General features: G+C 49.5%; 1 protein-coding gene and 1 non-coding gene across 3 annotated transcripts; both read right to left on the bottom strand.

Moving 5' to 3' along the window:
* On the bottom strand, positions 1 to 24,872 carry LOC121457016 (mediator of RNA polymerase II transcription subunit 24). Of its 2 annotated transcripts, XM_041665633.1 has the most exons (26): positions 24,563 to 24,872; positions 24,397 to 24,479; positions 13,706 to 13,744; positions 13,455 to 13,528; positions 12,883 to 13,115; positions 12,688 to 12,744; positions 11,359 to 11,470; positions 11,076 to 11,226; positions 10,738 to 10,851; positions 10,247 to 10,294; positions 9,784 to 9,866; positions 9,433 to 9,519; positions 8,566 to 8,671; positions 7,974 to 8,116; positions 7,117 to 7,154; positions 6,658 to 6,740; positions 6,115 to 6,293; positions 5,900 to 5,999; positions 5,434 to 5,609; positions 3,294 to 3,558; positions 2,868 to 3,049; positions 2,575 to 2,665; positions 2,133 to 2,232; positions 1,223 to 1,303; positions 786 to 934; positions 1 to 668 (listed from the first exon to the last, which is right to left on the bottom strand). In XM_041665633.1, exons 1-26 carry the CDS (start codon positions 24,690 to 24,692, stop codon positions 552 to 554), a joined length of 3,021 nt encoding a protein of 1,006 aa, XP_041521567.1. In that variant the 5' UTR covers positions 24,693 to 24,872; the 3' UTR covers positions 1 to 551. The 2 variants fall into 2 exon arrangements, with proteins under 2 accessions (XP_041521567.1, XP_041521568.1); XM_041665634.1 differs by lacking the exon at positions 12,688 to 12,744.
* LOC121457218 lies at positions 6,872 to 6,971 on the bottom strand. Its single transcript, XR_005975715.1, has one exon. It is a non-coding gene; the product is annotated as a small nucleolar RNA SNORD124 (small nucleolar RNA).
* Positions 24,873 to 25,053: the final 181 nt, after the last annotated feature.

Here is a 25,053-nt window from a genome sequence, read left to right as displayed (position 1 = left end):
TCACAGGAGCCACAAGGATCTTTATTTACAAACGAACCAAGAGGGACTCCCCCTCGTGAGTTATAAAAATAAATTTATATACACACTGTGGCCCTACAAAGTCCCTCCTTAGAGTTCAGCTACTCCTAGAATTGGTGCAACTGGCTGAGCGGTGGTGGCGCAAGCCTTTAATCCCAGCACTCGGGAGGCAGAGGCAGGCGGATCTCTGTGAGTTTGAGGCCAGCCTGGTCTACAGAGGGAGTTCTAGGACAGCCAGAGTTGCTACACAGACAACCCCTGTCTGTCTCAAAAAAAAAAAAAAAAAAAAAGCAAACAAAGAATTGGGGCAACCATTAGGACTGCTCACAGTCTTTGAGCACTGGTCGAAAGGACAGAAAATTACAGAAGGAACTGGGAGATGTGGTAGGACACGGTGAGTAGAGGACAGGAATGGGGAAGGGCCCCAGGCTGAGAAAGCATTCTTGCATTACTGGATGGGGCAACCTGGGCTCATCCTCACTCTCCCTGCTGGGTTGCTGGGGCTGGGACCCCTCCAGGCCACTCCAAGCTCCTCAGAGTGCAGCGATGGCTTTGGCAGCCACTTGCCGACCCAGGGGCAGGCTGAGGTCTGTGATGGCCAGTACTACCTTGGGGCTGGACATGGCAGACACCTTTACCAGTTCTGATACCTGCCACAAAAGATGAACACAGGTAGCTCCCGGGTGTGGCCTCCCAGGGGGAAGTCCTCCCTCCCTCCCTTCTCTCCTGAGGTTACCCCTGCTCCTGGCTCCAGCAGGGACACTCACAGTAGTGAAGGGCATGAACTGCAGAATGCTGCCCCTGCTGTCCTGTTCCAGGCAGTCCACACACTCCTCCATGAACCACTGCACAAACTGGGTATGGGGGCCAGCTGTGCGTGAGCCCAGGATGGAGGAAATGAGCAGGAAGAGGTTGGCTGTGCAGAGGGAAACAAGATAGCTGAGTTCTAGAACAAGTCAGATGAGGAAGAAGGGGACCAAGGCGGGGGAAGGAGCAGTAAGAGCTCACACAGGAAGGCCAAGGGCAGTAGGCACAGGGGAAGACGGAGGAAAGGGGGCAGTCAGCAGTGAGGGAGCAGGAGGCATGTGGAAATGGAGCAGGCTATCAGGGGCCCAGAGGAACCCTCTGGTAGATGCCTCCCTGCCTCTGACGAGAGGGTTCCTTCTAGCTCAGTCTGCAGATGTGTGCAGCTGGCAGGACTTACCCAGGACTCGGTTTAGAGGGTCCCTCATGTTGACTGTGTGGAGTTGGGAAGCCGAGAGGGAGCTGTTCATGGAGCGGTCAGCTGTGGAGTGGCAGAGAGGGTGCTGCGTAAAGTCTAGCTCTAGGGGAGCATTTCCTGTCCCCTACCATCAGGAAGTCTGGCACATGCGGGGCACAGAAGAGCCTGAATCTGGAGAATAGGTGGGAGGACTAGCCCTGCTGAGCACCGTCAGGGGCCAATCCTGGTACTCTGTGTGGCTGAAGCTGCCCATCCCACTCAAAGTTCATGTTACAGATACACGATGTTTGCTAAGGGCCTGGCTAAGGTTGGAGGCGACCAATCAGCATCTTTCCTTTGCACAAGCACGTGGCTGGCTCCCTGGTCCCTAAAAGGCTACAGAGAAACTTGTAGGTTCAGGAGAAACTCTGAAAACAGGTAAACTTGGACGCCATACAAAGACTTGGCAGAAGGAAACCTGCCAGCAAGGAAAGGACGACACAGGCTGTCCTCTGGGGAGGAAGGCGGGAGGGCAGCCCCAGGCCACAGCCTGGCGGGACCTGTTCTCAGCCACAGGGCATGTCTCTGGGTTAGAAGGAAGGCAGAGTAAGTGAGTCAATGGTACGTGCTGCGCCAAGGCAGTGAACTCACTGTGTCTTGTCATCCTTTAGCTGGTGACAAGAGAGGGATAACTGTGGGACTGAGAGGGGCCTTGGAGGAGAGCTTCAGGTACTATGGAGAGTGGCAACCCTGTCCCCACCAGAAGGCACCAGAGCATCCACTAGGTGACAGAGGTGCTAGTTCCTGCCATACCACACTGTCTGACAGCCAAACACTGCCGCCATCTGGGAACCAAGGCAGGTCCCTAGGGATGAGTGGGTCCTAGCAAACCCGTGACCTCTCAAGTGCTCACTGGGACTCGATAGAATGTTGGCGTCATCCTCGTTGGAGCTCAGGAGTCGCATAAGCTTCGAAGGTTGCATGTCTTCCACGGGGAAGAGGCTGATGTAGTCCTGGGGGTGGGGAGTCACTATCACACACCCAACCTCCCAAGTCTCCAAGGACTGGAGAGGGCTGGAAGTCAGATCTGAGTGAAGAGGAGTGAGCTTCCTAGTCCTTGACTAGCAACCCCAGCGGTGACCCTTCCCACACCCCAATCTCTGCCCTAGTGTGCAGAAAGGACCCTCATCAAGGATACTCAGGGGCCCACTCGAGCCACTCCCCCAGATCCTGACCAATCACATGACCAAACACGCTGACCTCGGCCCCACCCTCTGCCTGTGAAGGTAGCTCTCAGCTAGAAATAATCAGAAAATGTCTGCTGAATAAACACATGACTGAGGCAGCAGGCCTACCTCAATGTCTTCCCTGTGCCTCTTCTTCTGGCGGGAGGACGCCTGTCCCTTGTGGGTGGAGTAAGAACTCAGGGCACACCACACAGCTAGTCTGGTAAAGGGGTCCAGAAAAAAGGCATCGTTAAGAGGGTCCCGAAAGAAGCTGTGTGTGCTCATGCTGAACAAGCTCTTCCCACTACCACCGCTTGGCAGCCCCCCACCACAGCCTAGCTTCCTGAGGTGGCAGCTGGGCTGGGGTGCCTGGATGTCTGGGTTTCAAGGGGGCACACCAGGAAGGCTCTGGAGACTCCTACTTGGCTAGTGCAGTGCCAGGAGGGTCCATAAGGCTGTGCCACTTGGAGGAGTCAGTAAGCAGGCCAGGCAGGATGTGGCCCAGCAGGACAAGGGTCACTTGCTGCATGTCCAGGCAGAAGATGGAATAGAGAAGCTGTACTGCCCTCAGTGTGTGCTCCTTGCGAGTCTCCTTCAGCAGTTCCTGGGCAGTGGGCAAGCAGCGGCTGAGGCATTGTACACCTGAACCCTGGGGTTCTCACACTCTGCCATCTCTACAGCCAAAGGTGCTATCAACCCCAACTTGAAGGTGCTTCTCTGAGATGAGGCCCCTACCTCTGTCTCCCCAAGGGACCACCCAGCTTCCAGTAACCTCTCCAAGAAGCCTGGCCTCTCCCAGCCGTAGACACCCACGGCCCCAGTCTACACAGCTGTCCACATCCAAGTACCTTGATGAGATTGTTGCAGAACCAGTAGACGCCGCCCATGTGCAGCAGGGTGTCGAGGATGTGGATGGAGCGGCTGTCCACCCAGCCCCTCTCCAATACCTTGGCAAAGATGTCTGTCAGTACCTCCTTGATAGGGCGCTTGGGAGGAAGCAGGTTCCAGTAGGGCATCGTATCCACACCCGTGGATGGAAACTTGATCTGTGTGGCTGTCTGCTGAAGCACGTCCGCACACATGTGTTCCAAGATTGAGTTCATAATCACCACCCTGGGGGCAAGGAGGATTCATGCAGGCATTACCCCCAGAATTAGGTTACGGAAACACAGCTGAGGAATTAGACCCACTAACACTAGGGGAAGACACAACAATATAACCTACTACTGATGGAGAGCTTACCTGCTGGGCATGAAGCCCAGAAGAGGCAAAGGGCAGTGATTGTCTTCTTTTACAGGTTCCATCCATCTATTCAGATTTTGTTCCTCCCTCTCCCCTTCCAACTTCTCCCAACCCCCAGGCCTGAGCTCTGCCAAATCAGAGTCATAAATAAATACAATCACTTCCCCCTGAGCTGAGTACTTGGGGGCAGGGGTCCCGCCCAGCCTTGGCCTCCTCCCAAAGTAAACTGTAACTTCCAGGAGGAGCCCTTGGGCCTTCCCCAGAACTCTTCCCGGCCCTGGGTAGTGGGGCAAAGTGTTCATAGCCAGGAAAATGCTGAGGAACATCTGGGGCTATGATGGCGGCGGGGGTCTGGACTGTCTGGAACACAGGGACACTGAGGCTACTAGAGCCCTCTGCCACCTGCACAAGGGGGCCCGGATTCCACTGCGCATGTGCGTGTGTGCATGCGTGCGTGTATGTGTGTACACGTGCATACGCACATACACGCTTGAGATGGATGATGTCAAAGCCAATGTACCACAAGCAAGGAGAGATGTGACCTTACAGGCCCTCCCCAAACCTGGTTTCAGCTGTGTTTCCTTCCACGTGTTGCTCAGAAACCATCCAAGTGGCTACCTGTGAGCTGTCTCAGCACCCACACTCAGAGCGGTGCTCCCTGAGTGCCCCTTGAATGAGGATGGTGGCCAGGAGGGACACACACATCCGATGTCACTCAGCCTCAGATCTGAGTTTAGGGTCAGCCTGGTCTACAGAGCAAGCTCCAGGACAGCCAGGTCTACATAGAGAAACCCTGTCTCAAAAAATTCGTCCCCACCCCCCCACCTCACCCCACCCCCACCAAAAAAGGGGAGGCAGGAAATCCTGCCCCATGGTAGAATATGAATGATTTTGAGGAAAGTACGCTGAGTAAAGTCATGAGAAAGCAGGTATTATGTAATTCTAGTATGATGAAGTATCTAGCGTAGCCAAACTCAGAGAGACTGAGAGAAGGGGGTTGGACAACGCTTACTGGGTAAAAGGCCCAGATATACAAAATGAAAAACGTCTGGAGGTCTATTTCACAATTCCAACAGATCCCATACACTGAACGACACACATAAACACAGCTGAAATGGTCAATTTTCTATTACGTGTTTCTTGCCACATTTAAAAACCAACAGCCAAACAACTTAATAGTGGAGTGAATGATCCGACTGAACTCAGAGAGGCGGAAGTCCCTCAAGAGCCAGTACTTGACATGGTCACCAGGACAGCTGGGGGTGGGGGAGGGCAGCTATAAAAACTGCAGATGGCTCAGAGTTCCTCGACAGTGACACAGCCACCTAAGCCCTTTGCTCTTCCACCTCAGCTTAGTTTCCTGGAACTTGGAGTCTCTGAGGACAGACGTCAAGCTGCCTGGGGTCTGTATTTCCCACACAGGGGCGGTCCAGGATTAAAACACTCCCGATACAAAGACACACACCAAAAATCTGCTGAGCCAGGCGAATGACTACATGGGTAAGAGTGGGAGGAAGTGGTGGGGAAAGGGAAAAGTGAGTGGCAGTCCAGCTGCTCTGAAAGTGCACCAGCTCAGCTGCTAAGAAGGTGGGCTGGGCAGACGCAGACGGAAGTGGCTTGGTGAGCAGCTACCTTGGGAAGGTAAAGGCTGACAGCACCGGAGTGGGATGCCCGACCCGGACCCTGGAGGCGCTGACTCCTCACCGCACACCTGCAGGGACCGGGAAGGGTGGGGCAGGTACTGACCTCTCATTGTAGAACTGCAGGGTGTTCTCACTGTACAGTGGCCCTGCCAACTGGCGGATCATCTGGAGCGACTTCTCACGCTCATCCAGCCCCAGCATCCGGACATGGGCTACAAGCCAAGCCACAGCACACACCGCAAGACTGCATACCTTTCCCTTGATATTATCGGTGATTTTCTGTGGGGAGCAGGAGAATGACTGAGGGACGCTCTGCCTCCCCCTGGCTGTCATTCCCATGGCCTCTAGGGGTGGCTGGGGATCACGTGTAAAATCTCAAGGTACATTCCATACCTCTACAACACAAATTTGATTTTCTAAAAGATAACTAGGAAGAAGGAAGTGGCTAAGAAAAGCATTCTAAGACTAATACCAAAACACGATCTCTGTTGTTGATTGTTGAGGATTGATTTGCATGCAAAATAACGCTCTCAATGACTGGCCCTGTGTCACAGACAAGAGAGGCTCACCTGGATGGACTCGAAGGCCAGAACCCCATTCTCCCAGGCATTGAGGATCTCTAAAATGGCTGCGGAAATGCTCAGGCAGGCTTCATGCCACTTCATCTGTCTACAGAGAGGGTGGGGTAGGACAAACTTCACTACAAGAGAGCTGGAGACAGGTTGTGGGGAAAGGGTCTTGGAATGCCCCCCTACTACCCCAAGGTCAGCCCTAGGTCACTAACACTAGTTTCATCTCTGAGGAGTTGTTGAGCAAGGCCACCAAGGACTCTACTTTGGTGGAGTCTGGTCGGAAGCAAGGGTGATCAGGGTTCAAAATCTTGCCCTCCTCAGGCATGCAAGTCTGCATCCAGGTCTCAAAGAAGGGGACTTCTTCTCCTGAGCTTGCCTCGGAGAGAATCACCTAGATAAGACAGAGAGGCTTCAGGTTAAGAGAGAGGAGGGTGTGGCTCTTGCCAGAGTTGAGCCCAGGGACTGGGCCTCAGAACCCTCCCCCATTGCCTTTCCCTTTCCAAGGACAAATCTGTCCAGGAGAGGCAGACAGGGAGTTGTGCTGCCACCTAGCGGTCAGTATGAATGTGTCACTAGAGGGCTTGGGAAGCTGGGTACCCACTGACGTAGGAGGCACCTGATTTCAGGCCAATAGGACCTGCTGGCTTGGGAGATCAATGGAGGCAAGGGTAAGTAAGGGAGTTACTGATCATTTCCCTCCTCTTTGTCCCACTCAGGTGGTGACTCTTAATGGCCCCAGATCTCATCTCACTCACCTCTGAGCCATAGGTCTGGGCTACGTGGCACAGCATGAGGAAGGAGATGTCAAAGAGCAAGGCACGAACAGAAGCTGTTTTTGCTGTGGGAAAGGCAAGAACACCAACCTCTCAGCCCAGGGCAGGCACCCAAGCCCTGTCCAGATGAGGAGGTGCTGGGGACAGAAGGCCTCGTGCATAGTAGGCAGGCATGGAGGCTACACCCCAGCTCAGGATTTCCCAGAGGAAGGTCAGAGACCAAGTGGGTCCTTCAAAGCTCTGAGGCTCAGAATCCTTTTCTTGGGTCTTAGAACATCATCCCTTCCTTGGAGTTCCAGAACCCAAACCCATCTGAGATGGTACAGGTACAGAAAGGTGGGATGGCTTTGGCAAACCTTGCCTCCCCAGATGAGCAAAGGTGACCCCTCCCTTCCTCCCTGCCTCAGTGCAGATGGGATCTGCAGATGCACGCAAACTTACTGCTCTCTCCGCTGCCATGGGTAGTGAACTCATTCAGACTGCGGGAGAAACAGAAACAGGTGGCGTCACCCAGGACAAGAGCTGAGTGACAGGAGTGGGAGTGAGGGACGCTACACTTTCAGAAGGGTGGTCACCAGAGTCTGAATTATAGGCTAAATACAAAAAGTGTTATAATTACAGAAGAATATGGTGACTCACATCTACGCTCCCAGCACAGAAGGGGCTAAAACATGGTGTGCTTGAGAGCAGTCTGGGCTACGCAGTGAGACCCTGCTGCAAAAGATTTGTAAGATTCCCAGAATGGAACCATGTTCCACATGTCAAACTCTAGGTAACCCCCTTCAAAGCAACAGAATTTAAGAACCCTGTATTAGCTGGGTAGTGGTAGCACACACCTTTAATCCCAGCACTTGGGAGTCAGAGGTAGGTGGATCTCTGAGTTTGAGGCCAAACTGGTCTACAGAGTAAGTATCAAGCAGCCAGGGCTACACAGAGAAACCCTGTCTTGGAAACAAAACAAAACAAAAAAGGATCCTGTTGAGGCTAAAAGAGGGTGCTGAATCCCAAGACTAGAATCAACAGGCAGTTGTGAACTGTCACGTGGGTTCTGCGAACTGAACTCAGGTCCCAGCCAGTGTTCTTAACCACTGAGCCATCTCTTCAATCAAATGCCTCATTATCTTATCAACCATCTTTATTTCACCTCCGGCTGAAGAGCTCTCAGTCAAATGAACCTTCTGTCATTGTTTCTAGTGAGGATGCTCTGCCCTGGCCTGTACACCCCAAGGGAGCCGGACCCCAGGCACCCCTCCCTTAAAACGCCCTCCCATTCCACATCAGGGCACAGATCTCCTCACTTGATGAATTTTCGGGCAAAGGATTTAAGCTTCCCAGTGGCAGCAGCAGCAGCCAGCAGCAAGTCCAGGCTCTTCCCGGACAGCATGTGTCCCAGCACTCCCAGGAGCCCCTCTGGGGACTTGGAGTGGTCAGCATCCATTGTCTGGGGACAGGACAGAAAGTCAGTGAAGGACACTGAAGACCCCCAGACTCAGCCTAGCCACACTTTCTCTCTGTGTGTGGTCCCTGACAGGCACACTGCCCCTTTAAACGTAACCTGTCACTTCCTGGCTCCAACAGGACAATCGCTGCAGAAATCTCTGCTCACTGCGAGCTCTGTGTTCAGCTACACTGGGGTGGGGGAGGATCTGCTGGGAGCTTCCCTTCTGTGTCTTCATGGGGGGTGGTGTCTGTAGTCACCAACCCTAGCACTTAAGACACAGCAGAAGGGCAACTAAGGCCAGCTTTCAGTGGCCTCCTCCTTTCCCACTCCCACAAGAGCCCAGCATAGAAGCCAGACAGCATAGCGACCGGTCTGTGGGCCCAGTTTATTTACCTGGAAGTAGACGAAAGCTAAAAGAAGAGAGGGAGTCCACAGGCAGGTGCACATACCTTGAGGATGTTCGTGACAGTGGGCTCTGCCCGGAGGATCAGCCCAGGGTTGGGCTGGATGTTGGCATTTTCTGATGATTTTAGCTGGGGGTCCCGATCTGCAGTGCTATGGCCACAACCAGAGAAGAAAACAGAAACAAAGAGGATTCTTATTCTTCTGGAGACAGATCTCACACTGTAGCTCAAGGTGACCTTGAAGTCAAGGTAATCCTCCTGCTTCAGACTCTCAAGAATAAAATCATAGGTGTGAACTACCATACGTGGTTAAGAAAAATATCTTGACAGTCTCTAATCCACTAGGTTTTGCACCTTTAATCTCAAGCCACTCAAGTGGTTGAAGCAGGTAGACCTCTGCATTTGAAGCCAGCCAGAGCTACATAATGAGAATCTGCCTTTTAAGAAAGAAATCTCTCATCCAACTCCAGAAACGAGAGCAGAGAGATGGAAGCACAGGAAACCTGGGGCTGGAGGTGTAACTCGGTCCCCCAGCATCGGCCTCACATGCACAACACTCTGGGCTTAACCCTTAGCAAAAAACAAAGACTCTTTTGAGTTGGGATAAAGTTTATGACTGAAAGTGTACCCAATATCACGATCATTTCAATCTGTCGTTATCATTCCACCATCCTTTAAGATGAAAGGGAGACTAAGGCTTTCTCTTTGTCTTTTGCTCATAAACGAGGGTGAGTCAGAGAGCAGCAGCTCCAAGTATGAAACTCTGCTCCATGGTCCTGCTCCCTGGCCCCAGGACCGTCTCAGTCACTGCTACTCAGACTTCAGAGAGGAAGGGAAAGGCACCAGAAACCAGTCTGGCAAGAGAGAGGGAGATCAAGGGGCCCCAGGCAGCCCAAGGGGCTCACAACGTACCGCTTGCCCACAAGGATGGCAAAGTTGACTTCGGACAGAAGCCCCTGCTTGTTACACTCTTGGAGCAGGAAGTTTGTGCAGTCACAACTGTGGGGAAAGCCAAAGGAAGAAAAAGGAGAGCTAGAGACAAGGGGTACAAGGTCTACACAGTTTCCCCACTCCTTCACAGTGAAGAAAACTCAAACACCCAAAGGTAGAAAGGCTCTCGGTGCTTAGTACCTATGAGCCTGCTGCCTCCCACCCCTGCCAAAAGGGTCCAGCAGGAAGACAGAGCTTCCTGCAGCTCATCTGCACAGAGCAGGGAAGGACCTGGAACACCTTCCAGCAAACTAGGTGAACAGGGGCTCATACTTGCAGCGCTGGTCAGCTTTGTCCAACAAGGGCGTGAGCTTCAGCAGGAACTCGAAAGCAGAGTTGACATCCTCAGTGAAGTCCTGCAAGGATTCAGAAACTCCCTCCTGGGTTCTATGTTCTCCAGCTCCCGCCCAGCCCAGCCCGAGTGCAGGCTCACATCAACACCTTGCTCAGCAAGCGAGGAAGCAGGCTGAGACCCCCACCAGCCCCTAGGAACCTGGTGGGGAGATGGTGGAGGCACCACTCTCCACGTGGTTACCCTGGCCAATGGGGTGGAAGGCAGGCAGCCTCAGCCACCACAGGGCTCTAGGGCATGTGCAAGGAAGAACACTGATGCTCACAGGCACACACAGCTTTCCTCTGGGCATAACACACTATCACTCAGCTGCAGCCTGAGAGACCCACCCACAAATGTCCATCCTTAGCTGCTCCCGTACCCTCACCTTATTCTCTAACTCACCTTTTCCCCATGAAGATATTTCTTCACTTTCACCAAAACCTGTGGAATCTAGGACATGAAGGAGGAAAGAAGGAAGATCAATGTCCTTTCTCTGCCTCGTACCACAGGACACGCCCCATTCCCCTTTGTGGGCACTGGAGTAGCAGCACTACAGCCGACAGTGCCCATGGGTACTCAAACACTTGCCGCCACCTGGCCTACAGGACATGGGGTCTCCCATTTCTGCCACCTCAACAAGGGAAGAACTGTGGTTCAGAGGGGGTCAGGGCCGCTGTCCTGGCTCTCCTAGCTGCCCTGAACCAATCTGATTTAGGATGAGCTGGGCAAACAGCAGAGCCCCTGGGAGCTAAACCAGCCGAGACACAGAGAAAATGGTCAGTTGGGGTCTGCGCCGGAGACTCAGCAGGTTGGACTAAATGCCAGAAGGGGACACCGGGGCAAAGGTCCAGCATGCTGCTATTTCTCTTTGCTGTTTCCATGTCACCAAGTACCTTGAGATAGGTGAACGCTGTCCACTTCAGCTCCTGCGTACCCTCGGGGGACTCAATGAGTCCCACAAAGCAGGCTTTCCAGATTTCCAGGACAAAAAGGGGGGTGGGGATATGCTGTGGAGAGACCACAAAGGAGGTGTGAGGGGTTGCCCAGATCCTGGCTTCCTTCCACAGGCTCTAGGGGCTGACTAGGTTCCAGCGCCAGTGCTCAGAACCAGGATCATGAGGTCAGATGACAAAAATGCATGACTAGCATCTGTTCCACTAAGGAATCAAGAGGAAATTAATTCCTCTCTAGTACCAGGCTCTTCCCTCCTTCCCTGAAAGGCCACACCCACCTGCATGCGTTTCACCATCATCAGCTGCTCCACCAGGGGCTGCATCTCCCCGGTCAGGTTCATTGTGCCCTCAAGCAAGATCAGCGCGTGGATGGTGGGGAAGCCAGTCTTGTGCAGCTGCTCTGAGTGCACGGACAGCATGGTGGGGATACTGAGGAGACAGATACCCAGGGGCAGCTTAGGGACAGCATGATGGGGATACTGAGGAGACAGATACACAGGGGCAGCTTAGGGACTGAAGAAACCACGTACCCCACCTTCCCATTGCCCTCAGAAACCTAACCTCCTGATAAGAGTGCCACACTGCTCGGCCTGGCTCCGGAGCTGGGGGTTGCTGAGATTGGCCAGGATCTCCCCGAGCTTCAAAAGGCAATGCTCAATGGCAGTCCAGGAGGCTGGCGGGGAAGGAGCAAGGCAGAAACATGATGGGAAGGAGAAGTCGGGCATGGCCCCAAACTCCTCGACCCTGGGCCCATGAAATCACACAGCAGGCTTTCTCTGAGGAGGATGTGGAGGCAGGGTCCTGAGGGCAACATGCACTGTTTCTACAAGGGTAACAGGCAACATGGGACAGAGCACTCTAGAAACCATAGCAAGGGCCTGACTTCCAGGGACTATCCACACGGAGACACACGGCAATGGGGTGGGGTAGAGTCCAGCGGCCAGGCAGGGACAGAGGCCACCCTGGAAGGCCAGTCTCACAGCAGCAATCAGGTCTGTTCTAGGGAAGCTAGCTCTAAACACCTTGCCAACATGGGTATCTGCTCTCTTAACAGTGTGCCTAACTGGTCTAGCCCACTGGCTTTGCTCCTAAGTGCCCACACTCGGCGTCTAATTGCTAGTCACTTATCCTAGTTACAGCTCCAAAGGTCAGATGATGAATGATGGCACCAGCTAGCCAATTAACCTCCATGTAGCACAGAGGTAAGAAAAGGACAACCAAGACCTGAGGTCCATTAAGTATTCATCTACTTTTCTACCAATAAACATTTATCAAGTGCTCAAGAAGGCAAGGCACTGCCAACACTAACAAGAAACAGACGAAGAAAAACTGTCAGTGCAGCCCAGTCTAACACAGTGATCACTCTTCTGTGGACTTTTCCCAGGGGAAGCGATTGAGAGGTAAATAGAGACTAATCCCCTAACAAGCTCTCCAACTGAGCCCTGAAGACATGGTGTCACCCACTGTAGCATTCATGTCAATGGAAAACAGGAGGCCCTTAGGTGGCCTTAGCCACTGGGGCTTAAGCAAGACTGTGGCCTCAGGCCTCAGTTGCTGAAATCCTTCCCTCGATCTGCCTGTTCTCAGGCTCTGGAACTAGAGTTCAGAGGTAACAGTCCTGACAGACAGGCGCTGAGCTTAATCTGAGTTCCAGGTCACACCTGCGTCATCTGCTTCTAGACGAGAAACATGGAGATAGACAAGAGCAGACGACATGCCTGTCTTGTCCTTGAATGTCCTCCAGGTGCATGGCATTCGAGTCTTACTCCCCCACCAGTGTGGAAGCTTGCTGAGGGCAGGGACCCTGCCACATGCTCCTTTGGTAGCCCTCCCTCCCCCACCTCCAGCATCTGGCACAGTGCTGGGCACACAAGAATGCTCAGTAAATACCTGTTGGTTGATTGGCTCGGGTGCCACCCTGCCCAAGTCCCTGGGATGTATGCAATGCTTATGGGGAGAGAAAAAAGGAAGTGGGATGATTTCGGATCCTTCTAGAAAGAAGTGGGATGGCATCCTGCCTCTCCCCTCTCAAAGGACCAGCCACAGAGTAGCAGCAGGCAGGGTGCAGGGGGTCAGGGGACATACAGGCCTCCTCTAGTTTGGCGATGTGTAGCAGAGCTCGGTTCTTGGTGCTGCTGAGGGTCTTTTCCAGGCACTGCAGGCACAAGGCTAGCTGCTTTTCCCCAGCGGCTGGAGTGGCAGCCTCCAGTCCTTCCTGGAGCCGCTCTGCAGAAGCGGCTGTACAGCGCAGCAGCCAGTGGAGGGCGCTAAGAAGCGCTCGGCACAATCCGATGCATTCCTCTGCTTTGCCGTGGCAACTACCCAGAAAAGGATGAAAATTTGTATCTATTCCAAAAGCTGAAATCCAACCCACACCAATGTTCCCCAGAGTCTCTGGCACTCCCCTGCAAGGGGACAGAGTTGGAAAGTTGGCAGGATCCTGCGTAAGCCACCTAGTCCAGCCAGCTTCCACTAGACAAGATTTTAAACCTGCTCTTCCTAACAGAGAAGTGAGGAATGGGTAGAGAAACTGGGGTGGGCAGGTGCGGAGAAGAAACATGGGAACCCACAGCTGGTCTCACCCTGTCTCCTAGACTATGGGCTTTTCCTCAGTACTGAAAGAACAATGAAATGTTCTAAGCTTCCCCATCTCTTACCTGAGTCGGTCACAAAACATGTCCATGATATCCAGCAAAGCCTGGACACACAGGTCCCGGGAAAAGTCATCAAACTGGGGAAAGAACAAGGGAGAGACTACAACATTGCCTAGTCAACCCCAAGTCTCACAAGCAACAAGTGTGTGCGCAGGCCTACTTCTCCCTCCAGCCACGGGCTTCAGACTAGCATTCTCTCCATGTGGAAGTGAGTTCCCAATTCCCAGGACCTCCTCAGTGGCCATGGTCATTACCTTACTGATAGCTGTGAGTACAGACGAGTAGGAGACCATCTGGAGGGAGAGACAAGGCAGTCAGACAGGCGTCCACTGGAGGGGCAAACTCATGCATAAATGAAATGCCACAGCTCTGAATCGCCAGTCCCTTCTAGAGGCTTCCTCAGCTCATGAAGAGACACACAATTATGCTATCTGTTGTCTTTGTTCCTGTTTCTATCAAACCCACTGAAAATGGCATCCACATAACAGGACTTTCAGAAAGAAGCAAGGTTTAGTTGGCCACTAGTGGGCAGAAGAGCCACCGAGAGTGAAGGCAATGTTGCTTTATTGTGTAGGGGAAGGGCCCAAACTCAGCTTCACGCCAGCTAGGCAGGGCTAAAAAGTGAGAATCTGCTGAACTGAAGATTCACTTGGTGGTCAGTGCCGGCCTAGCGTGTGCCCTAAATACAGTCAGAAGCAGAGGTGGTGCGCACGCACATGTACTAGTCCTGAGCTTCTGCACTAACTACTACTTCTGTCGAGAAGACAGAGGTTGCAGCTGAGCAAGAAAGTGCCTGGAGTACTTGCCTAGGTGAGCAAGACCCAGGGTTCAAGCTCCTGCACCAGTGACCTTGAAGGACACAGTGATAGCCCCATAGTTCCAGTTACGTGGGAGGCTAAGACCTAAACTTGAGGTCAGTCTGAACATCATAGCAAAACCCTGAGCCAACAATAAAGGGCATGTGTGATCTTATTGGGGCAAGGAGGAGTGGCAAACACGTCCTACACAGCCTTCACTCGATCAGGGGATTACTTTATTCAACGACTGCCATAATCCTGATGTTTACAGAATGAATAAATCAAAACACACCCCTAAATTAGCCACTTCCTGAAGCTGCTGCCAAAGCTATACTAACAAAAGGTAATTAAGATGGCAGACACCCGCAAAGCCAGCACTTGGGACTGCTGGATAGGCCAGAGCCAGCCTGGGCTACATAGTAAATACTAAGTCAGTCTGGACTACATAGTAAGAGCCAGGCTTAAAAACAAAAACCAAAATAATTTAAAATGTTGGTTCCTGGTGCTGGGTGTGTAGGTCAATGAGGGAGTACTTGCCTAACATGTTCAAGGGCTTGGTTTCATCACAATACTGCAAAACAAACAAATCATTTATTTTTTTTAAACTTAATTTTAAACTTGTATTTGATGTGTAAGGGTGTTTAGCCTGCATGTACATTTGTGTCACACCCATGCACTGCCCTGTAAATCAGAAGGAGGATGGGATCCCCTAGAACTGGAAGAAGTGGCCAGCTTTCTTCCTTTTCTTTCTTTGGTTTTTTTTTTTTTTTTTTTTTTTTAAGACAGGTTTTCTGTGTAGCCTTGGCTGTCCTAAAATTCACGATGTAGACCAGACCAGGCTAGTCTCAAACTCATAGAGATCTGCCTCTGCCTCGCAAGTACTGGGATTGAAAGCATGCACCACCATGCCTGGCCTGTGGCCAGTGTTTTTAACCTCTGAGCCGTCTTTCTGGCCCACAAATGAATTTCAATTCCTCAGGCATACTATTCTCAATTCAAGCGCTGGTGGCTACAGCGTCATTCAGCACAGAAAGAGCACTTTCTTTACTGGGGAAATCATATTGGGCCAGTTTGCTCCAAAGCTTCTTCTAGACATGAAGAAGCGTCACAGAGTTTGGTGATATGCTCAGTGGTGAGAGCATGGACTCAGACTGAAGCTGAAGGTCCTAGTTGCCACCCCCAGCACTGAAAAACACAAAAATAAAGAAAAAGGCAGGGAATGATTTTTTTCACATACACACACGTTACGTATAATATAAATTTTAGAAACCTGAATTAAAAACGTATGGCTGAGTGTGGTAGTGCACACCTTTAGTCCCAGCACTTGGGAGGCAAAGGGAGACAGAACTCTGTGAGTTCGAGGCCAGCCTGGTCTACAAGAGTGAGTTCCAGGACAGGCAGGGTTACACAGAGAAACAAACAAAATGCATAAATACATACATCCCCATTGTGAGACTTCTCAAAACCATAATGTATTTATAAACAATGAGAGACGACTCAGTGGGTAAAGACTCTTGCTGCCAAACTTAATGATTTGAGTTCAACCCCCAGGACCCAAAGCTGGAAGAACTGACTCCTACCAGTTTGTCCTCTGCCCTCCACACATGCACCCTTGGCATACATGTGCCCCTTCCCTGAGGTGCACAATCAACAGCCTTCAAAGTTATTTCATCATGAGATCTCATTTAACTGGTACTTCCAAGATTCATTTTTATAAATTCTGCCTAGACAGTAAATTCGCTGCGGACAGATATAATAAATTAAATTCCTCTGTTTCCCTAGCAGCAGGCCTAGGGCCTTGTTCTCAGGAAGTTTTCATTGCTTCAGGTAACTGAATGATATCAAGGAGATGCAGTCTGAAAATTTTTTACCTTGCAACATATTTGTTAGTAAAATATATTCGTCACCATAGACAATCAGTTTGAAAGAAATAGTTTGTTCTGAGTGAATTTAAACTCTTAGCTCAGCAGGATGGGCTGTAAGTAGCTCCATGGTTGAGCGCTAGCCCAGAATGCATGAGGCCCTGGGTTCAGTCCTCAGCAGTGCAATAACAACAACCATGCGCTTGCAGAGTGTGGGCAAGTCACCTAGGCAGACCGGATCAGACATTTTAAGCCAGAACTCGTGGATGAACAGGAGCAAAATACAGACAATTAGCATTCCGAGCCACCGGCAGCAGGATACACTGTGACGCTGAAGCCAGTGTCTGACGGTGATCAGACCATTGGGAGCCTGCCTGGGCAGAATGACCGTGCCCTTCCAGGCTGGTGTTTGTTTATTTATAACCAGGTCCCCATAGCAAAAGCTTGGAGAAGAACTGAGTCTTGCTGGATGCCAACCTGTAGGGGGAGCTGGATGGTGCAACTTAAAAATCTGGACCCCACACCAAGGAGAGAAACTCCCAACTGTGTATGTGTGCTCTTAGCAAGGGCGTTAGTCAAAATGAATTAATGGCCTTCATTAATTATGATGGTGAATTCTGTATATTTTTTCCAAGTATATCAGTTTAGGGCTGCCCTTGACACACCTGAAAGCACTTACCATAAGGTGACCTGCTTCTCCCAGGAGCACATAAGTCCGCTCCAGACTTAACAATTCTACCAACTACATGCTGGAGCTGACACAAGTCCTCGAGGCTAGAGGCTGGCGTCTGCACCCGTGGCTAGCCCAGGGTGACCTTGCAGCTGTCTAATCCTCCTGCTCTTCTTCATATTCAACACCCCAACCACTCCCAAGTGCCCTCTCCCGGCTCAGCACCGGACCAAAGAGCCTCTTAACTCCGAAGGAAGAATACATTACTAATTTTGCACAGCACTTGACAGGCCACGTACATTCTCTGCAGTCTTTCTCCAGCTTGCCATTCTCGTCAGTTATACGTTATTATACATCCTAAGAGTCTTCTATTTCAGAGAGAGCTTCCCACAGACCCCACATTCCCATTTAACTACCTTCTCTGTTCTCTCCAGACACGGAGTTCGCTACTGTCTCTACCTCTACACCCTCCGCTTGCTCTTCACACTGTAATCACTTCTGTCCTGACCCGTGAATGAATCTTTGCATAAAGCCATCAACAAACTCTTGCTGTTAAACCCACGGGCTCACTTTTGATGGAGCCCAGCTTCCTGGCAGCAGGTGACACCTGACTTTCAACCTTTCTTTTCTTAGCACACTAAATGTATCTTTATGGTTTTTCTCTACTCTCTTCGGATTATTTCTTACATGTGCTCTTGACAGATGATTAGGTGCTCAGGAATTTGTTATGGACCACTTCTCTTGCCCACATTCCCCGAGCAGTGCCATCATGACCGCATCCTCCATTACTATCCGAGTCTGACCACTGGCTAGGATCTGTCCCCACAGATGACTATGCTGACAGGCTGGCTCCCAGCTAGCAGATTAATCGATACGTGGACTCGTAAACTGACAGCATGGCATGACTGGAAGGGAGTGAAAACTTCTGAGGTGGGGCCTAGCTGGAGGAAGAGAGGCACATTTCTGAGAGGCTGTACTTGTCCCCAGCCTCCTCCTAGCTACCAAGATGTGAGCAATCCCTGGGCACCCTTCTAGCTGCTATTCGGCCTCATCACTGTGTAGAAATGACAAAGTTGGCCAGTGGTAGCCCAAACAACCCCTTCTTTCCTTTGGTGGCTTATCTCCAGAATCCGTCACAACAGAAAGTGACCACGCATTTCTAAGCCAACAGCTCACATCTAGACTCCTAAGTTCTAGGCATAAATCTGCCTCCCTCTGACGGTCTCCTCAGACAGTCCGCACGGGCGGAATCATCCGCTGCCCTCACAGCCACACCACTCTGGTTCTTCCTCCTCATGACACTAGAAGCTATCAAACTCACTCCCCTCAAGTCACCAGGTCTGGCAGCAGAAACTGAGCAAAGAGGCTCAGGCCTGAAATCCTGGCACTTAGATCGAGGATGACACGGTAAGTCCAAGGCCTAGGCCACATTAAACCAGTCTAAAAAAAAAAAGAAAACAAAAACAGAAAAAAGCTGGACAGTGGTGGCACACACCTTTAATCTCAGCACTCAGGAGGCACAGGCAAAGAGGTCTCTGTGAGTTTGAGGCCAGGCTGGTCTACAGAATGAGTTCCAGGATAGCCACAACTACACAGAGAAACCCTATCAAAAAAAAAAAAAATCAAAAACCAAACAAACAAACAAACAAAAAACCAAACCAAACAAACAAAAAACAAAAGAAAGAGCAGAACAAACCACAGTAATCACAACAGCAGGGTCAGGGACAGAGCACATCTCTAAAGTGTACAAGGGTTTGATCCCCGGCATAACAAACAAGACAAACAACAAACAGTGCAAGAAAGGACAAATGTATCAGGCCTTGTCTATAAGCGAAGCCATGACAAAGGCTGGCCTATTCAATAAAGGTGAATGAACACCTGCTCATCTACTTGAGAAAATAAATAAACCTAAATGATTTATGAAAAGAAATACAGAAATTAAAGTCAAGTGTTGGCAGAAATGAGCTGGGTGTGGTGGTGCATGCTTTAATCCCAGGATTTGGGAGGCTAAAGCAGGCCCAGCTTCGTGAGAGTGTCCCCAAAAACAAAACCAAATAAACCACCACAAAAATAAATAATAAGCAAACAATGCAGAAGTTAGGTGTAGTACCTCACACCTATAATCCCAGCACTTGGAGGATGAGGCAAGAAAACCACTGCAAGTTCCAGGCAGCCTGGTCACGACATTCTGAGACTCTGCCCCCCCCCCCATAAAAACAAAGCAAATTTTCAATTTTCTGGGCAGCGGTGGTATACACCTTTAATCTCAGTACTTGGGAGGTAGAGGCAGGACCATCTCAATTGAGTTTGAAGTCACCTGGTCTGAAAAGCGAGTTCCAGGACAGCCAGAGCTGCTACAAAGAGAAACTCTGTCTCAAAAATCAAAACAAAAGAAAAAAATTAATGTATATAATAAAGATGACAATACTGGGGCTGGAGAAATGGCTCACCAGTTAAGAGCCCTAGTGGCTCCTCCAGACCATCTAGGTTTGATCCTCCTTACCCATATGATAGCTCACGACTCTAGCTTCAAGGGATCTAACACCCTCTTCTGGTCTCAATAGGCACCCACATATTGGTATATATATGCACATATACACACCACACACACATATAAAAATAACCTGAGATCTGGCGATGGTTACTCATGCTTTTAATCTCAGAGTTCCATAACAGACAGCCAAGGCTTACACAGAGAAAATCTGTCTCGAAAGACCAAAAAATAAAAGATTGTATCCAGCACTGGCGAAGGGCTAGGGGAACACTACCAGATATAATGGAGAGGGGCTGGAGGAATAGCTCACTGGTAGAGTAGGTGCCTAACACATGTAAGGTAAGGGTTCAGTTCCCAGCCATGAACAACAACAAACACACTGTGGGGGTAGGTGTGTAAAGTGATAGAATCTTTTTTTGTTTGTGGTTTTTTTGAGACAGGGTTTCTCTGTATAATAACATTAGCGGTCCTAGAACTCATCATGTAAACTAGGCTGGCCTCAAACCCAAAAATACCCATCTCTATCTCCTGAGTGCCGGGATTAAAAGTACATGCCAACACTACCAAGCCAGAAGTTATATTTTTAAGTATTTATCCTAGAGATATTTTCCCAGATATGCAGGTAAATGTGTAAAAGGGTGTTTCATGGTCCAATGATTACCGTGGTAAAAACAAATTATAAGCAACTTAAATTATAGTAAGCAGGGAACATTATATAACACACATACAAAATTGTTTTCCTCGTGTGTACATGGTGTGTGTGCATATGCATGTGTGTTCCTGTGTGTGCTGCTATCCATGCATGTATGTGCACATGCATGTGGAGCCTGAGGCTGAGGTCCAGCGACAGCTCACCACCTGACTCCTTGATGCAGGACTTCCAACTGAACCCATACTCACTGATAAGGTTCAGCTAGTGGGCCTATTATTAGCTCAGGACATGGCAGTTCTGCCCTCCAAGCGCTGGAATTACAGGCAGGCTGCCATGCTCACCCAGCATTTCCTTGGGTTCTGGGGATCTGAACTCCAGTTCTCATACTTCTTTATCCACTGGGCACTCTCTGCCAATAAAAATCTTAAAACCCTATTTCTCGTTCTAAAACTCCCTCGGTGACGACTCACCACTGTGGGATAAAGTCCACACTCCTCACATGGCCATGGGGTCCGTATTACCTGACCTCTACTTCTCGAAATCCCTTTTCTACCAGAGTCACGGTGATTCACAAATGTGATCCCCATGTTTGGGAGGCTAAGGCAGAAGGATTGCCATGAGTATAATGCCAGGCTGAACTAAAAAGAGTGAGATCCTGTCTCAAAACAAACAAATTGAAATACAGCACTTTCCTTGAAGTCCTAGCCAGCAGAACTCAAGGTATGATTCAAGGAACCCTTAGAGTTCCCAACACCATTTTAGAGGGACTGGAAGCCCCAGCTGTGGTTAAACAAGGCAGAGCAGATGATTCAGCAGATAAGGGCAGCTACTGCTGCCAAGCCTGACACTCGAGTTTGATACCTAAGACCACTGTTGAAGGAGATAATCAACTCCCAAAAGCTGTCCTCTGACTTCCATGTGTATGTGATGGTGCAGGCACACGCACGCACACACACACACACACACGTGCGCGCACACACACAAAATAAAAGTAGAAGAATTTTTTTTTTTTGAGACAATGTTTTTCTGTGTATCTCTGGCTGTCTTGAAACTCACTCGGTAGACCAGGCTGGCCTTCAACTCTTAGAGGTCGGCCTGTCTCTGCCTCCTGAGAGCTGAGATTAAAGACTTGCATCACCACCACCCGGCTGTCAAATAATTTAAAAATATTACTAAGGTATAATTTACATCCTTGCTCACATTTTCTCATAGCTGTGCAGTAGAGTGTCCCAGAGAGTTGATGATGCGTAAAGATATAGTATAGTTGCCGGGCGGTGGTGGCGCACGCTAGTTCCAGGACAGGAACCAAAAGCTACGGAGAAACCCTGTCTCGAAAAATAAATAAATAAATAAATAAATAAATAAATAAAAAGATATAGTATAGTTAAATGTGGTAAGAACTAGATTATCTGTGTACCTCAGCTACAGTTCCAAAAGGACCATTTCATGATGCTGCAAGCATTGTGTGCAATGCTCCAAAGCTTCAGCACACCTGTAATCTAGCATCCGGAGGGCTGAGGCCAACCTGGACTACACAGGGAGAGTGTCTCAAAACAAACAATTATGCCTTGGTAAAAAATCCATTCAAAGTACAAAAGGGCCATTGAGGTGTATCCAGGTGGTAGAGCACTCACTCACCTAGTACGTCTGAGTTCCTAGACTGGATCCCCAGCACTAGGAATAAAAGTGCAAGAGAGACCAAAGGATTGATGTAACTGTACAAAGTCATCAATAATGGTGCTCACAGTACCTGTTAAGTTTAGTATAGAAAAAAAGAACAAACTAGGCATGGTGGTGCTCGTCGTTAGTCCCAGCATTTGGAAAGCAGAGATAGGTAGGTCTCTGATTTGAGGCCAGCCTGGCTACAGAGTGCGTTTCAGGGCAGCCAGAGCTTGATGGAGAGACCTTGTCTCAAAAAAAAAAAAAAGTAACAAAGAACATCCATCTCTGAAAACTTACTAAAATACCTCTTCTGCATGCTGGCAGAACGGTTTGGAGATTGTGTTTGTGGCGCATGCCCGATAACCCAACCTGAACTCCAGCCCCAGAATTCATGGTGGAAGGGAAAAAAAAGTCAACCCATGACTTCTGACTGCAACACAGGCACGACGGCATGCATGCCCACTTGCACCCAGCTACACACAAACAATGCTAATAAATAAAAGTTAAATCTATTTTTAAAATAATTCTTTCTTTCAGGGCATTGGTGGAACACGCCCTTAAACCCAGCACTGGAGAGGCAGAGGTGGAGGCTGGCCAGGAAGATTTCTGAGTTCAAGGTCAACCTGGTCTACAGAATGAGTTCCTGCACAGCCAGAGCAAAACAGAGAAACCCTATCTTGAAAAACCATTAAAAAAAATTATTCCTTTTCAAATCAAATGTTTGATATGTGAAATCAGACTTTTATTATATGTCAAGACAGGCAGCCTCATTGCAGGCACTGAATGAAGAAGCTCATGGGAGAATTTAGTAATATTAAGTGAGACATTACACAGACTGGCAAAACTAAAATGATGCCAATCTCCTCACTAGTTTGGAAAATACAGTTATTTTCATTGTTACTATTTTTTCATTTTGTTTTGCTTTGAGGTTTTTTGTTTGTTTGTTTGTTGTTGTTGTTTGAGACAATTTCTTTATGTAGCCCTGGCTGTTCTAGAACTTACTATGTAGAGCAGGCTGGCCTCAGACTCACACAGAGTTCACCTTTTCTGCTTCCTGGGTGCTGGGATTGAAGGTGTGTCTGGCCTTTTACTGTTATTTTAAAATTTACACCTCTCAAACCAGGCAGTGGTGGCGCACGCCTTTAATCCCAGCACTCGGGAGGCAGAGGCAGGCAGATCTCTCTGAGTTAGAGGCCAACCTGGTCTACAAAGGACAGGCTCCAAAGCCACAGAGAAACCCAGTCTCAAAAAACAAGCAAAACAAATAAAAAACATATACCTCTCTCTCTGAGGGTGACCTCAAACTCATTAGGTATCCACAGATAACCTTGAATTTCTGACCTGCTTCCTGCTGGGGTTAAGCACACACTGTGCCAGGACCTTGGTTCCCACCTTTAATCTCAGAATTTGAGGCAGAGGCAATTTCTGTGCATTCAAGGTCAGCCTAGTTTACACAGTAAATTTGAGGCCAGCCAGGGCTATGTGAAGAGACCATGTCTCAAAAAACAAAAAACCCAGGACCTTGTCCATGCTGGGCAAGCACTCTCCTAACTCAGGTACATCCATACCTCTGGACAACATGCCTTACATTTCTGTTTTAATCCCTATGACATCAAGTATGTGTACGATACACCTAAACAGAACATCTGTGCCGAGCCCAGCTCTGGTGCAGCAATGCCACATGACCTTCAGTTCTGTGGCACCGGGGAGAAAACCCAGGGCCTTGTACATGCTAGGCAAATGCTTTACCCGTGAACTCTATTTCCAGCCCTACTTTCAGTAACGAATGTCTTGTGATTTCTCTCTCCCAGCCTGTGTCTACTTCTCCCCTCTGCCTCACTAATCTGTGTGGCTAACTCCAACTCACTACCAAGACCTCCGTTTAAACATCACTTCCTAGGGGCTGAAGAGATGGCTCAGAGGTTAAGAGCACTTGACTGCTCTCCCAGAGGACCTGGGTTTGATTCTCAGCACCTACATGGCGGCTCACAACTGTCTGTAACTCCAGTCCCAGGGACCCCAACACCCTTCTCTGCCTTTCACAGGCACTGCCTGACCATGACATATTTGTAGGAAAAACACTCACACACATTAAGTAATAAAATGAATAATCTTTAAAAAAAAAAAATCACTTCCTCTAGAACACCTTCCCTGGCTGCTCAGAAAGGAGCAGGGATCGTGTCCAAGCCTTCCTTCCATCATTTCCATATTCTGTCCTAACCATACCACAAATCCATCCTATCAATGATTAGCGAGCCTGCATCACTTTCTACATTCCCTGTGTGCTAGGACCAAATCCCCAGGGCCTGTTATTGTCTGAAATACTAGGGTAGGGCTACAACTCAAATATGGAACGCTTGCCTAGTACGTCCGGATCCCAGGTTGGTTTATCAGCAACCACCCACTCCCAAACTATGGGAAGTAGTAGCAGAAAAATCAGGAATTTAAGTCCAACCTGGGCTACATAAGACACTGTCTCAAAAATAGAAACAAGGGGCTGCTAAGAAGGCTCGGCGGGTGCAGGTGCTTGGCATGCAACCCTGCTGACATAAGTTCAAATCCCCAGAGAATCTACATGAAGGTGGGAAGAACAGACTTGACGCCACAGAATTGTCTTCTTACTCCCACATGCCCGTCCCCATAATTATATAAATTTGAAAAGCTTTAATTGTAAATGTATACGATAAGAGCAAAAGAATGCAATGTTCATCACAAAATGAAGGGTTAACTTTGTAAGAAAGCAAGCCTAAACTGAAAACTGTTCTCCTGGTGTTTTACCTCCAAAAGCCAGGGGATGGAAAGGTTTACCTGGGAACTGATGGCGTATTTCAAGTAGGACAGGATGAGAGGATTTGGGGACGGTCCAATCATGGCCTGTTCCAGGAGCGCGTCTGCACGGGAAATTAAAGACTGAGTGGTAACATCTTTCCTGGGCCTACCACTCCCACCCGTCCTTCCCCATTGCACTGGAGACCTGCTAGGTTGAGAATGTCCCAGGTGGCTCCTCTCGGAAAGAATTTCTTCATGTTGATTGCCCACTGGTAGTCGCTCCATCGCTCTTTCCAGGCTTGCAAAATGGCTTGCTTCAGGTTCACCACCTTCATGATTTCACTCCAAGGAGGCGAGACCGGTGGCGAGGCGGGAGTTTAAAAATGGAGCCAGAAGCCGGGCGGTGGTGGCGCACGCCTTTAATCCCAGCACTCGGGAGGCAGAGGCAGGCGGATCTCTGGGAGTTCGAGGCCAGCCTGGTCTACAAGAGCTAGTTCCAGGACAGGAACCAAAAGCTTACGGAGAAACCCTGTCTCGAAAAATCCAAAAATAAATAAATAAATAAATGGAGCCAGAAGAGAGATGGAGCTCTGAGGAAAAAAAAAATAAGGGAGAGATAAATAGAAGGGAAATTCGGGAAGACTTAAGCAAGACAGAAAAACTAAGAGTAGAAATGGAGGTGGCAAGGTGGAGATT

The sequence above is a fragment of the Microtus oregoni genome, unplaced genomic scaffold, assembly GCF_018167655.1.
Source record: "Microtus oregoni isolate MIOR12 unplaced genomic scaffold, Mior012 000015F_ref0000493, whole genome shotgun sequence".
NCBI lineage: Eukaryota > Metazoa > Chordata > Mammalia > Rodentia > Cricetidae > Microtus > Microtus oregoni.
This window is presented reverse-complemented; position numbering and strand designations above follow the sequence as displayed.

What these genes read in the sequence shown, in the direction of transcription:
- LOC121457016 (XM_041665633.1), bottom strand. Translation starts at nt 24,692, where the DNA reads ATGAAGGTGGTGAACCTGAAGCAAGCCATTTTGCAAGCCTGGAAAGAG. An exon ending in ATGTTTTGTGACCGACTCAG is followed by an intron (nt 13,116 to 13,454) that starts GTAAGAGATGGG and finishes TTTTCTGGGTAG; the next exon opens with TTGCCACGGCAAAGCAGAGG. An exon ending in AGTTCATGCCCTTCACTACT is followed by an intron (nt 669 to 785) that starts GTGAGTGTCCCT and finishes CTTTTGTGGCAG; the next exon opens with GTATCAGAACTGGTAAAGGT.